General features: G+C 44.2%; 1 protein-coding gene across 3 annotated transcripts in view; it reads right to left on the bottom strand.

Annotated features, from left to right (window-relative positions):
- AMMECR1 (AMMECR nuclear protein 1) overlaps window positions 1-13979 on the bottom strand; it is a 92770-nt gene that overhangs the window by 54395 nt on the left and 24396 nt on the right. For all 3 annotated transcript variants that reach the window (XM_064669801.1, XM_064669802.1, XM_064669803.1), the window contains exon 2: window positions 12470-12995. In XM_064669801.1, coding sequence (XP_064525871.1) covers window positions 12470-12995 — 526 coding nt within the window. The remainder of the gene's footprint in view (window positions 1-12469; window positions 12996-13979) is intronic.

The following is a 13979-nucleotide window of genomic DNA, read 5'->3' as shown; positions in this document are numbered from 1 at the left end:
TCAAGGTAAGCATGGAAACCCCAACTCTCTGAGACACCTCAGGGTGAGCCTGTCTTTTCAGCACCCTGTTACTCCCTTTCATAGGAACTGTGCTCTTAAACTGCTCCATCCCTTTGCTGTCATGAATTGCTGTGCATAAAAAAATCCATTTTATTAGTTGGCTGAAGTCAAGTAGTAAAGCCTCCAGTATCACTACTTCAAAAAAAATTACTGCTTAACAAATACTTTGTTTGCCATTTGAATCGTCATTTCCTTGAGTTTTATTTTGGCAATGTTTCTTATAAACAGCAAAGATAGTGTGTTCAGAAAAGCAATATCCCTGTTCAACATGAATAGTTACTGAGTTATGGTTCGGTTCCAATCCAGTGAAATGTTATTTATACACACAACATTCTCCAAATTCATTACCTCCACACAGCTCCGTTATTGACCAGCGTTTGCCTTTATTCATTTCCACCTCAAGAAAGTCATAAATCTTACTCAAACCAAAAAGAGTGAAAAGAATGGTAAAAGTTTCTCTGTCAAAGCAAAACAATTAATTAGAGACCCCCCCCCATTTACTAAGTTAGCAATCCTGCAAGACCTAACCAGGTCAGACAGCACCAACGTGGGCATCTCCGAACTCACACTGCAACAAGTAATCTGGTGAAAAGTAAATAACTTTCTACCAGAAACTACCTACAGAGAGTTCATCTAACAGTCCTTAGAGATAATAAACTTCATCTATCGTGACTATTTTCCAATAATAATCTTTCTTATGAAAGAAAAGCATCAGTGTCCCTCTCAGCTATTGTTCTGATCCTCTAAAGCAGCCCAGCTCTTCTCATCTTCCTTTGCAAGCTGATCTCACACTTCCAAGCACTCTGGCTGCCCTGCTCTACAAACACAAAATGTCTTTCTCCTGAGAGCAGCAGAACCATAAAATTTTACAAGTAAGCTCTCAGCCACTCTCTTGTAAAATTGTATTTAATACTTTTCTGTTCTTACTGAGAATTACTCTTTAAAATAGCCACTTGCCCTTTACATATCTATAGCATAATGAAGGCTAAGTAATAACTGACAGTCAACTGGTAATACCAGAAAACCATTAAGGAGAGAAACAAAAACCCCTAACTTACAGAATCAGTTTTTATTTACTCCTGAAGTACATGAAATTGCTCTATAAAATATTGATTGCAGTCTCAGTTCTAACAGCATAGCCCCTGAAGTATTTCAATCATTCCTGCATAGTAGGAATGATTGGATAGTTGGATCTTCTTTCCAACTTTGCCTCACTAAAATTTCATTATAATCTACCCACTGCTGTGGAGTGGGTGGGGTGTTGGGGAGTGTTACTGGTAAAAGACACCACTTCTGGCTCCAGACATCCAAACTGCAATTTCCGGAAGACTAAAAAAATACTTCGGGAAGTATCATCATATCATCATTGCTTGTACCTTTCTTGCCACCTTACCTTCTCCTTCTGGTCATCTCCACTTCCAACACTTGGAAAATCAAGAGATCTCGTCTCTCTACAGAACCACAGTTCTGTAGCAGGGTAGGGAATATGTAACATAACCCCCCCTCAGTTCTAAAGTGTCCATAAAAAAAATGGTGTTCGTGTGACTCAAACAGAAACACTTACAAGAAACATCTTCTAGAGCAGAAACGCTTATGCAATATGATTTTTGTAAGGTCTTGTCTTCAACTTGCACTAGCAAACTTAAAACTGTCTAAACCATTCTGAAAGAAAGGATTCACTGAACAGCAGCCTAAAAATATGAAGGAGGATACCATGACTATGAGAACCCAAACTGAAAAAAAAAACTGTTCTGGAAAAAAAAAAAATCATTGAAAATTCTGTGACTTAACTGAGAAGCAACAATAGCCTTTAAAGGATTCAAGCAAATGTGAATACAACTGTGATTCATTTCAGATATAATGGATTGGTTTAAAAAAAGGAGGAAAAAAAAAAAGAAATTAAAAAAAACCTGTATGCCTCTCAGTTGCCAATTTAGGCAAAAATATCCTGAGCTGAGTCCGGAGAGCTTCCTGGCAGGGTAATCCAGTCAAGGGAAAGAACAATTGCAACAAGAGCCAATTTCTCTCACTACTAACTTGACAAAGAAAAGGAGGTTGAGGTGCCTTATTTTTTTTTCAGTAAGAACATAAGGTACAGAGATTGAGGATCTCATCCACGCTTGTCCACCATAATCACATGGTCAGGAACAAAACAAAAGTCTTCCAAACCTCACTGCAGTGATTCATCCTTCAAGTCCCACTTGACTCCTCTAATAACTTGCATACAGAGAAGCTGGACAGAACCTGCAAAACCCCAGAAGCACTCAGAAGTCCAACAGCCATTCAAGTTTTTTATGTAAGATTGTCTCTTTCTTTTTTGACTACTCCAATCAAACATAAATAGAGGCCTTATCTGTCGAACCATCTGAACATTGCTGATCTCTCTGCAATGGCCTCTTCCAAGAAATTTCTGGCATCTCCAAAACCCTAAAATTTAGTGCCAAGATGTCAGAGACCACTCTGAACTGCCCTAGTTTTCTCCTCTAAAGCAATTTCCATTAAACATTCTACATAAAACAACAATCAAGAAAGCATATTTTTTGATGTATGTCTGTGATCCACACAATTAGAGGACTACCAGTCAGAGAAAGAGTAAAAATCTCTCATTGTAGCAGCAGAGTGCTCATTACCTTCCTCTATATCTTCATCTACCTTGTCTAGTGTAAATACCTTCAGCTCAGGACAAGTAAGACTCATCTGCTGCTGACATCTTGACACTTAAAAAAGAAGAAAACATATTTAAATTAGCAGAATGGCATAGGGTAGTAGGTAGGTTATTCCAAGCCATCAACATTACATATATAAAGAAACTTAATATTCTTGAAATCGTCCAAAAGGAAAAAGGGAAAATAAAAAACACCAAAAAAAGCTGCCAGCACCAAATAACCCTAAGGACAGATTTCATATTCTCCCAAAAAGAGATACTGCTTGGAGCTACTTTTTGCAGTGGCTTAGATTTCTGTGTTAAAAGCCCAAGCTGTCCAAGCACAGCAAACTGCAATAATTCATCCCTGCGGTAAAAAGAGGCTGCAATTGTAAGGGTACACAGGAATACTTGTTCCACTTCAATCTTTTTCCTGTGAATTAAGGAAAAGGTAATTTCTCTTCTATTTATGTTTCTTTGTAACACTTCATTTTTAATGCCTGGTTTTATCCAGCATTCCTTCCAAATGAACAGCACCAATCTTTCTTCCTTGCATGTTTAGCCCCAGTATTTTACAGGAATTCTGATATTATGGTGATATTATCTTATCTCACATAAGATTTCTGATTTCTACCATGTGCCTCTTCTCTACCTCATCAATTTTAGTTGAACTGAACCAGAACCAGAACCCTGCTCCTATTTCTTAGGGAAGAGTGAGTCTAATTACTACAACTTCACATTCTATCAGAATCTTAATAGGGATTGGTTTTAATATTACATTTCCATTTGGATGTTCATTTACTTCTTCAGAGTTTGGATAAGTGCTTGTACAACACTGCACAGAAAGAACTTGCCTTCTACTGCTTGGTTTGCAGTTTTTCTTCTGGGCCAGTGCCTTGCTGAAGCTTTGTTCCCCTCATGCTTAAGAGAGAGTTCATTTGCAACTACTCACCTCCCTTCAGGCACTGCAGCACTCTTTGAAGAGGGCTTCTTCCTTCACTATACCTTTTCTGTGGGTTTTTCAACCACTTGCTCTGCCTCCAGCACTCTCTCTGCAGAAACACTACTTAGAGAAGGTTGGTGCAACACTTTCATTGCCTGCTTACTGTGACGGTCAAAGTACTGAGGACTACAAAAATATTTTTTCCTCCTTATAAAGCTTACAAGGGATGTCTATCTAGCACACCATCTTCCCCAAAAGTCAATTTTTTAGCATGTTTATTTATACAGAAAAGAACTGCCTTGCAAACTTGCCATTCATTGGCAGCTAAACTTATCCTTGTACTCACTGAGTAAGAAAAATGGGGTGTGGCAGTCAATCCTTATAGTCTTTCGGTCTCCTGGAAAAAGGAGGTGGAAGCAACCAGATTTACTTACTTGGCCCACACTGCTGTCCATCAGTGGAGGATCACTTTGATTTTCCTTAATACACCTGAAACTCATGAACTCTTGAGCTTCACCCACACAATTCCTATCTCTGTACGAAGTGCCACATGGAAAACAAGGGAAGTGTTTTATGCCTATGGCTCATCTACTACAATTACTACAGCCCCTTTTGGCAAGGCCCAACCTTGCCAAAAATGCCACAGAGTTCAAGTTAAAGGAAAGAAAGGTAAAAAAATTACATTTTATATACCATTAAGGACCGTGAGAACTTTTATAAGACAGAAAGACAAGTGCTCTGGGAAGACATACAGATCTCTGTGTGGCTGCTGTCCCAGTGACCTTGCCACAACTCGGCGGAGCTGTTCTGCATTCCGTAAGATGTCATTCGCCTGAAATTAGCACTTTAACAACCCTGGCTGCAATACTCAGCGTGGCAAAGCAATATCCACGTACTCACAACAAGCACTGCCTTCCAGGAAGCTATCAAAGCTCAGTCAGATTATAAAAACGTAAGGCATATCCTGTAAGGCCTAGACACAATCTGTTAGGGGACAGCAGTTCTGAAGACGTGACAAATGCAAAAAAAAAAAATAAAAAAATCTCACTAAAGACATGTTTCTGGCCAATGAAGCAGGGAGGTATCCCACTTAAGTAATGGAGCCTTTACATTGATCCCTTTTGCCAACACCCTGGTTATGAAAATGAAGGGTTTTTTAAAAGGTTATAAGAGTAGCCCAGGAAAGATGCCGACTGCTGTTTACGATGCTGGACTGATAAACACCACAGCTTTTGGTCAGTCAGCATATACCACAGCACTATCAAACAGTAAGGAAATGCAGCACTGGACTAACTTAAAAGCCACATTCCATTTGAGGGCTATTGCACTCCCCAACATGCTTTGTTATCAAGGACATGTTTTTGAGACTGTGTTGATTAACTGCAGTAGAGCTGCCCCATCCTGTTATTTAAATGTAAACTCTGCAATGCTAAACTGCATACCAATATAATACCCCACTCCATAGGAGCATAAACATCAAAAAAAGGTCAAGTATTTTCACAATGCTTTGCTAATGAGGGTCAGGGCCTGACTGGACTTGTTTTGGCCTCCAGCCTAGCAACAGTTTCTGTATTGGCCAAACTCTGATTAGTGTACTATTATTTTTAAATAATTTGCATATTTCCTGCCTTCCGTGGAAACTCTTGCCACATAATCCACCAGTATATGGCTCAAACAACTAACACTTCTTCTGAAGACAATAATTTGATGCTATGGAAAACCTGCAGTTAACTGTAAACAAGTACTTAATGTAAAAACAGACAGACTGACATACTGAGCTTGCTCCACTAATTATTGCAGGAGTCTTGGAGAACCAAAAACTTTGGACTAGATAAATGTATTTCATTCATTGAGTGGTCACAGTCTAGATCTGTAAACTAAGCAAACTGAGTTAGCAGGGTTCCAAACTTGTTTCCTGGTTACCTCTTAACTGTCAACAACAAAACGTGCCAACATTAAATTTCTCAGTTTAGTATTCAATTCTAGATACCATTACAATTATAAAGGTGTCCTAAGAGACAACATCCTTCAACTCACAGCTAAAGAGGAGGCAGAACTGCACACTCTTTGAGCAACTCAAAATATTGGCATTCTTAAATCATTAACCCCTCAACAATTTCTAGCAATGAATATTAAAGTTAGTGCACATGTGATGTAAGCCAAATCTAGACACAAAACATTTTTCTCACAGGCAGACAGATTAAAGTTGAAAACAATGCCAAAATTTGCATGGAAATATTTATTGGGAAGATAAAGTACAAGATAGAGTAAAAGAAAATATGACAAACTAGACAAATGCAATTAAACCAAAGGCAGCAATAAAAATGAATGACCAGACTGATGGCACAGGGAGAGGCGGTTACTGACTCCTTCTCACCCTACAAGGGGTATGAGAACAATTACCTTTTGCAGAACTAGTACTGCAGAGAATCAGAGCATTTATTATAACTTTGTGGTGACTGCTTTTAGCTGAACAAACAAAACCAGCGTCCATCCTTAAGACTGTGAGTAATGCGATCTCCTGGACTAACAGAAACTACCTCATTTAGACATAAGAACAGACAACTAAAATAAGCTTATTAAGGAAAAAGCCCTCAAATTACAGTTAACCTAATTTGGAGTTTAACACGGCATTATTTTCTCCATTCACCAATCATATCAGAGGATGAACGTACTGGTAAAGGCAAGTTCTTTCTGAAGCTATGCAACTTTATCCCTTTTCCCTCTCTGCTGCACCAAGATACATTCACCAGCCCTGCTTTCAAATATGCTGGGAATTCCCTGCTGAGCACTGCCAACGCCAAAATACACATTTTCTACTGCACTGTATTTTAAAAGCGCCTACCACAGAATGCCACTCTGAAAAAACCACCACTTCATATTCCAACATTTAACATTCAACAGTAAAGACCCTGTTAAGCCAGAAGAAAATACTAAAGCTTATACAAACGTACATAATGTACACATGAAATCCAGAATAAAGTCAGCCACAGAGACATGAAAGAACACTTCCCTGTCTGTGTGTTTCCTTGCTCTGTTTTTTGTTTTGCGCCTGGTGTTGATCTTTAGCCATGACCAAGCAATCATTATAGCTGTTGTGTAATGTTCAAGTGTGACAATAAATACAAATTATTGCACAGAGTCTGCCACACAACAGTGTAAGTCTCCACCGCCACACAACCAACTCCTGCAGAGAAACAACAAAATTTCAAACTTCTGGCATCAAGACTAGTAATGTCAATAGGTACAGCTCAATTCTGAGTAGGAACTGCAGAGGAAGTTGAGAACATTGTTGGGTTTTTAAAGATGATACGAAATTCATACTTTGGTAAGCTTCCAGGCAAAGTTTCACAAAAATGCTTGTAAAGAAACATACAGTAAAGCAAGCAAGGAATCAAGCAAAAGGTTCCAACTTTAAACATTACAGTAAATTGTAGAGACTAAAACAGGAAGTCGGGCAGCAGCCAAGAAACAAGAAATTGAGAAAAGCATGAAATCCTATCAACTGCAAACCATAACATTTTTATTTACACGTATGTGTAAGCAGATGTACACATCTACAGAGAAGCCTAATCTTTCTTCAATGCTTAAATGAAAGCAACAGACAACTAATACTGTGGAAAAAAAATCAGCTTTGGGCTGTACAGGAAGATTTTAAGCTATTTCTGTCTAAACTACCAGCAATTCACTACCACTATTACCAACATATTATCAAGACACAGTAAGTAACAAAAAAAACTGGGTGGCTAGTAACAAACCCTAGAACCATTTCTCTACTACAGGGTCAAGTTACACTCACTTTGAGCAGAATCACAACTTTCTTTGAAAGTGTCAAAACTAACAGGCACAAGACTAGCTAACTGTATTTTTAAACTGCATTGAATTGAAATGTTTCCAAACTCAAATAACAAAATATTAAGCCAGTGTAGAACTGCTACCCCATATTGTTCCAGATTATGTAAATTAACAGATCTCAGACCTGAAAACACGATTAAATACAAAGGTCAGGGACATGATCATGGCAGCATATCTGTATCTCTGTCCTGTAGCCAAACAAACAGTTGCTGCAAAATACTACAAGTCATCAAGAAAGAAAGGAATAGGTAAATTTCCAAGCTAAGTCTTTAAGAAAAATGGCTATCACCTAGAAAATACTTTAATCCAGAGGCCTTCAATCACAGAAGATGGTCAAGCCATGCAGATTATTCCTGTGACAAGAAACGTGGTAGCCAGCAACACTTCCACACGTGCACAGGGCTGTCAGCTTCCCTGGAGCACCAGATCCACCACAGGAATGCAGGCCAGCTACAGACACCACCTCATGCCTCTGGCACATCCCCCTGCCAGACTAGAGGGATATGAGCAAGCCATCATCCAGGCATTTGATGTAAGGCACTAGTGGTAAACATCTTTCCCAAGAGCTGCTCAGCCAGATGGGGAGCAGGGCACAGGCCACATTAGCTATTCCAGCTGCAAACTCTTGTTCTTGGCTGCCAAGTACCAGATGACAGAAGCAGAACAAACAACTCCCCCTTCAAATTGCATCAAGTACAGGTGGTCACCACTAAATCAATCCTGTTCACTAGCAGGCAACCTTCAGCAAGGGACTATAAAAAGCAAACAACTGGCAAAAGAGCCTGCTGGATTGTCAGACAATGTCTTCCCCACAGAGATGTTGACACTAAAGCAGGCAAGCTGAAGAGCTTGAGGCAGACACTGTGGAGGATCAAAAACTCAGATAGGTGATTTCTGTGTTCCAAGGAAAATCTTTACAGTGAGAAGAAAGTCCTCCTCATTCTCCACAGCACAGCTTCAACTGAACTCCTCTTCACACACTTACCCTTCCCATCTTGTCACAACTTTCTTGCACTTCCACTCAAACACTTTCCTACTAAAAGAAAAACAATAGTGAGCCCCTTCACACTGGGGGTAGTCCTTTTCCACCTCCACAGTGGAAGGCAGGACATAATATTGTTTCCGCTGATCGTGGTGGCACAGGGTATATTGCACAAGACCAAATAAGAAAGCAAATAAAGATATGCAAGTTACTTGTCAGAAAGGTAAGAAACACAGGAAAATTAGGTTCCTCAGGTTTCCTTCTCCCTAAATGAGTGGGTTAAAATGTTTTTACAACTCTTCTTCTTACAATTAATTTCTATGGATACTTATAGAAAATCTGCTCCTGAACAACTGCAGTGTTCAGTAACTTTACTCATTAAACAGAGTTTCAAAAACAGTGTCTAAATGACACTTTGTCTGGATCAGCAATTTTAAAATTTTCTATCAGTGTCCACACCTCCAGGATAATTTCTTCATCCCTTTGGCACATGTAGTTTGAGAGCCATCACACTGGTAGAAGCAAAGCATATGCCCTTCAGAACATACCCCACGAAGAAGGGAAAGGTTGCCTCAGAGAGCAACTCAAAGTGAAGTTAAATTACAGGCAGGAGAAAGTCCTTCAATTAAAGAGTGACAGAACAAAATGTCAGCAGATCAATGGAGCCTATAAGAGGAGAGAAAGCCCATGGCTGGAAGGACTTGCTGAGTCTACTCTCGTCAGAAAACTGCTGGAGAGATTCAGTATCTTCCAGCTATCTTCTTTTGACTCCATGAGTCACCCTCTCCAACCCAACAGCTCCCTCGCAATACCCACGACCAACACCCCAGTCTCTGTGCTTTAGGAACTGCAGGGATAGGAAAATGCCAACTACTTCATCCATGTATGGGCTGTCTCAAGTCCAAAACCTGCACTCTCTCAAAACAGGCATCTCCACTTGTTCCTAATAACTGCCTTGGATTTCCTGCCCTGACGCTGTCCTCATCTTGGCATCAAAAAGTTAGAAAAATCTGGAGGTGTCACAAGCAGGTTTTGTTCTAAAGACAACACGCCAGAACCCCTTGTCCAAGTGATTCAGCCACCTGCTTTTCTTTGATCGTGCCCAGTTTCATTGTTCAAAGACCTGCAAGGAACATGAGTCATGTTTGTGTCAGGATACCTGCTCACAGGTCTTTCATCCTCCCTGTAATTAATGTAATTAAAAAAGAAATTCTAAAATTCACATACAAACCCTTATTTTAGACTACTACTCTCAGAACAGATGTTTCAGTCTATGGGCAAAACCTCCTTTTAAAAGCATTCCAGCCAGAAAGCTACAATACACATTCACTAAAAAATGCCAGTTTTCATTCAGGTTTTTTTTTTGCTGTACAGGATGAAGCTCAGCTTCAAAGTCCACATCCTATCTTTGTGAGCTACCCAGTTATCGATAAGACTGCCTGCGAATCTTATGAATGCTAGAAATCATGCTGCCTCTGAACACCTAGCAAGAGCAATTTATTCACCGACCTAGAATTTTACATGCAATACTGAACAACTTTTTCAAAGTTGCTTCCCCAACCGCACAAACATAATCAGCTCACAAGGCTGCTGAAAGCAGCAGTTCTGCCATCTGTCTGCTTATTCCCACCTCACACTTGTGCGGGCACAAGTGTTTGTGAAGCCATGCAACGATCTAGAGAGAACCAAACTCTGAAAAGTAACCAGGGAAAAATATAAAATTATCATCAGATCAACCATGCATGCTGGCACAGGCATGGGAATAAGCAAAAATGACATTACTAATTTTAAACGGCAGTGCCATTTTCAGAAGTCCATTGATGCAGCAACTTTTCATGAAGTCTAGAAACTAAATCTTAAGAACACTGAAGCACACATATGAATTTCAGAAAAATTCAAACAATTTTACTTGATTTGCTATTGTGTTCTTGCTAAAGTAAGAAGTCGGAGGAAAAAAGTGATCTGTTGCTTACTAAGAAGAAAAAAAGTGCTTAATGGAAAACATTTCTGTGTCGAGATCTTCACCCCTGCCTCAGTTTCCTCCACTAATAAAACAGAGACAGTAGCACTAATCTGTTCAACTAAACATTCTGCAATACAAATAAACAACATAACACCAAGGTAATATTGTTACAGAGAGACACAGACAGAATTCAACTCTCTTACAGCAACAAAAGAGTGAAACGGCACAAAGCTGATGTTGCAACCTATAGTGGTCTGGGATGGAGAACAGACACAGGACAATGCACAGCAAAATGGCTACTCAGAGCAGCAGTTCCTAAACAGTTGGTATCTACAAAAGGACAGACATGGATTTGCAAAAGACCTGGGTAAAGAAACTCACAGTGGAGTCTCCCTGCCCTCCTTTCATTATTGGTACTCTGATGAAATCACATGGGAGTTATGAAGAGCATATAGGGAAGACTTGCTGGGGTGGCAGGTTAAGTAGGAATCCACAGAGCTGGGTTGTCATGACAGCAGCTGAAAGTATGCAAGAGATGTATAGATCCTGGGTGTTAGAACAGCAAGGACTACAAATAAGATCATTAATACATCACATTTTTAAACACCAAGAAGCATACACTACATCTCATTAATGAAACACAGACTACATGATAACCATTTGCATTGGTGAGGGTGCACGAGGGTCTAGGACATACACAAAATGTTGTATTCATAAAGTACTGATAAAGCACAGGTTCTCACAGACTCAGTAGTCATGCTATACATAAGAGGAAAGAAGTGACATGCACTTTGGTGGACCAACGCACTCGAGTCTCAGCTGGAGCATGGAAACTCACCACATGAGCTCCATCCCATTTAAAAGCAAAGTAAAACAGCGGAAACTCAATTTCCACAACCCTTTAGGTTAACTTTGCACTCAAACGGACTTGGAACATGCAGCGACTCAGTAACTCATCCCAGCTGAGAGGAAGTAACTTCCTGTCAGAGAGAAGTTACTCCCTGAAGTGTCTGAACTCTGTCTGCAGCAGCACGCCCGGCTCCCCGGCACAGGCAGGCTGCAGGTGCTGACATGCCAGGCACCGCCATCCTGGCGGGTCACCTCCGAAGGCAGTGGGGCACAAACACTGAACAAGAGTGGCCAGGGATGGGAATGAAACAGGCCCTTGGTGGACACTCTTGCAAGGAAGCTTGGGAGGCAGAGGAAGAATGGGAGTAACAGGTGTTTATGTGATCTATTCAAAACTCCGGGAATTTGATGCGGTGGATTACCCAGGGACTCAGGGATGTCTAACACTGGGTGATCTTCAGGAGTCGCTACAAAGCAAGGACTCTGCACGGTTTGAGACCAAAGTAGCCTTTACGAGTGCCTGGCACAGGGAATGTACACCAGTGCTCACAAATCCGGGATTCGCACGACAGGGCTCTTACACTGTACTCACCATCCAGCACTGGTGAAGGAGAGGCCCGCACTCATGCAGAACACATGGACAGTGAGAGGCTGACTAGTGAAGGGGTCCCAGTAAGGACTAAGGGTGAAATAGGTGGGGAGCGAGCGACTCGGGCGCTACCGAACAGAGCCCGGGAGCGGGGAGCGGGCGCTGCCCGCGGGACGCGGCGGCCGGAGGTGGCCGCGGAGCCCGGAGCGCGGCACAAAGGCGGCTGCTCGGAGCAGGGCGCTGCCGGGTCAGGGATCACGGGGGGGAGATGCCACCAGCGCGCCGGGCCGAGAGGGGCCGGGCAGGGGTCACGGAGCGGGCGGGCAGCGCGGAGCTCCCCGGGGCGAGCCGGGCGCGGGAGGGCAGCGCGGCTCCGGGGAGCGGGGGCGCCCGCGGGCCGGGCCGCGGGACAGGCGCGGGGCCAGGCGAGGACAGCGGCCGGGCGGCAGCAGCGGGGAAGGTGCCGGGCGGGAGGCGGGAGCCGGCGGGGAGGGAGGGAGGGAGGGGAGGGCGCCCGGCCGGGGGGAGCCGGGCGGGACGGGCGCGCACGAGGCGCCCACGCGGGCGGTCGCGGCGATACTCACTATGGGTCGTTGGTGAAGCGGGGGCTCCGCGGGGGCTGGTATCCGTACAGGTGACAGTAGAGCACATCGAAGCAGAAGCAGCACATCTCGGCCGACACCACCATCTTCCTGCAGCCGGGCCCGCCGGAGCCGGGGGAGGCGAGCAGCGAGGCGGACGGCGGGGAGAGGCCGGCGGGGCCCCCGCCGCAGCTGGGCGGCAGCGGCGGGGACAGGGCGCAGCCGGCGGCGCCCCCCGCCAGCCCCCCGAGGCCGTTCAGGCGGGGGCCCCCCGGCGGGGGCAGCGCCCCCGGCTCGCCCCCCGCCGCCGCCGCCCCGCCGCAGTGGGAGCCGCCGCCGCCGCCGCCCGGGCCGGCCGAGCCCGAGGGAGGGGAGCTGGAGAGTTTCTGCTTCTTCACCCCGCAGCAACCCGCCGCCATCTTGGAGCCGTCTCCCCCCACGCAGCGCTTCCGACCCATGGCGGGGGGGCCGGCCGGCCGGCCGGGGGACGTGCGGCGGCCCGCTCCGCCTCCTGCCGCGCCCGCTCCGCCTGCACGGGGAGGGGGCGGGAGAGGGAGCGATGAATGAGGAGCGGGAGGGAGAGGAGGGTGGGGGGAGAGACAGAGAGAGCTGCGTTAGAGCGACCCGGTGAGCGGCCCCGGCGGGCAGGGCCGGGGTGGAGGGGGCAGCGCGGCCCGCAGGTGTGGCGGCCTTTCCCCTCCCCTCCACACGCCGAGCCGCCCCTCTCGCCTTCCCCCCCCCCCCCCCCCGCGCTTTATCTCCTCCTTCTGCCAGGGAAGTGGAGCAACTCCACCTCGCGTGCTAAAAAAAAAAAAAAAAAAAAATAATAAACCCACAAACCCGAGCTCTGCAGGCGCCGCACGGCAGGAGCAAAGCCCTTGAGATGGTTAAAAACACCCCGCTAAATAATTCAAGTGACCTGAGATGCCTTTCTCTGGGGAAGAGGAGGGGGGGCTGTGTTGGAGCCGGCAGGCTGGGAGCCTGCAGAGAGTGCTTGGATGCACCTATTAAACATGCAATCGTGATGGCTAGAAGCCACGGGCTTTATGTATATATTATATTTTATATAGATATATATGTTTTTTTTAATTACAGCTTTGGCAATTGCTTCACAACCAATAAATAGCAGCTCAGAGTGCAGGCCCGCAGCTACAGAGCCAGCAGCCCTGACCCGGTGAGACCATGGCCCTGGGTGCCTGCACCCCGAGAGAGACCTCTAGGGAAAGGAAATCCAGGGAAAAAAAGATGTGAGTTCCTGCTGTCCTCCAGACATCTAAAATTAAGCTTAACAAGCTACAAGGGTGGCAGGGGAAATGTGTTTTATATTACTGTTTTACATTAGCCTCATATATAGATATATCTCAATTTATGGAGAGGCTTGCAAAGAGCTGTAAAGTACTTCAAAATCTGTCTGTATGTATATTTAGAAAATAACACCTCACCCGTCAGTGTTATGCAGCCATCTCTGGCATGGGATGTAACAGCTGTTTAACATAGAATAGCAGCACTACAG

Source organism: Pseudopipra pipra, chromosome 13 (assembly GCF_036250125.1).
Source record: "Pseudopipra pipra isolate bDixPip1 chromosome 13, bDixPip1.hap1, whole genome shotgun sequence".
Taxonomy (NCBI): domain Eukaryota; kingdom Metazoa; phylum Chordata; class Aves; order Passeriformes; family Pipridae; genus Pseudopipra; species Pseudopipra pipra.
The sequence above is the reverse complement of the archived record's forward strand: the minus strand, read 5'-3'. Positions and strand labels throughout refer to the sequence as shown.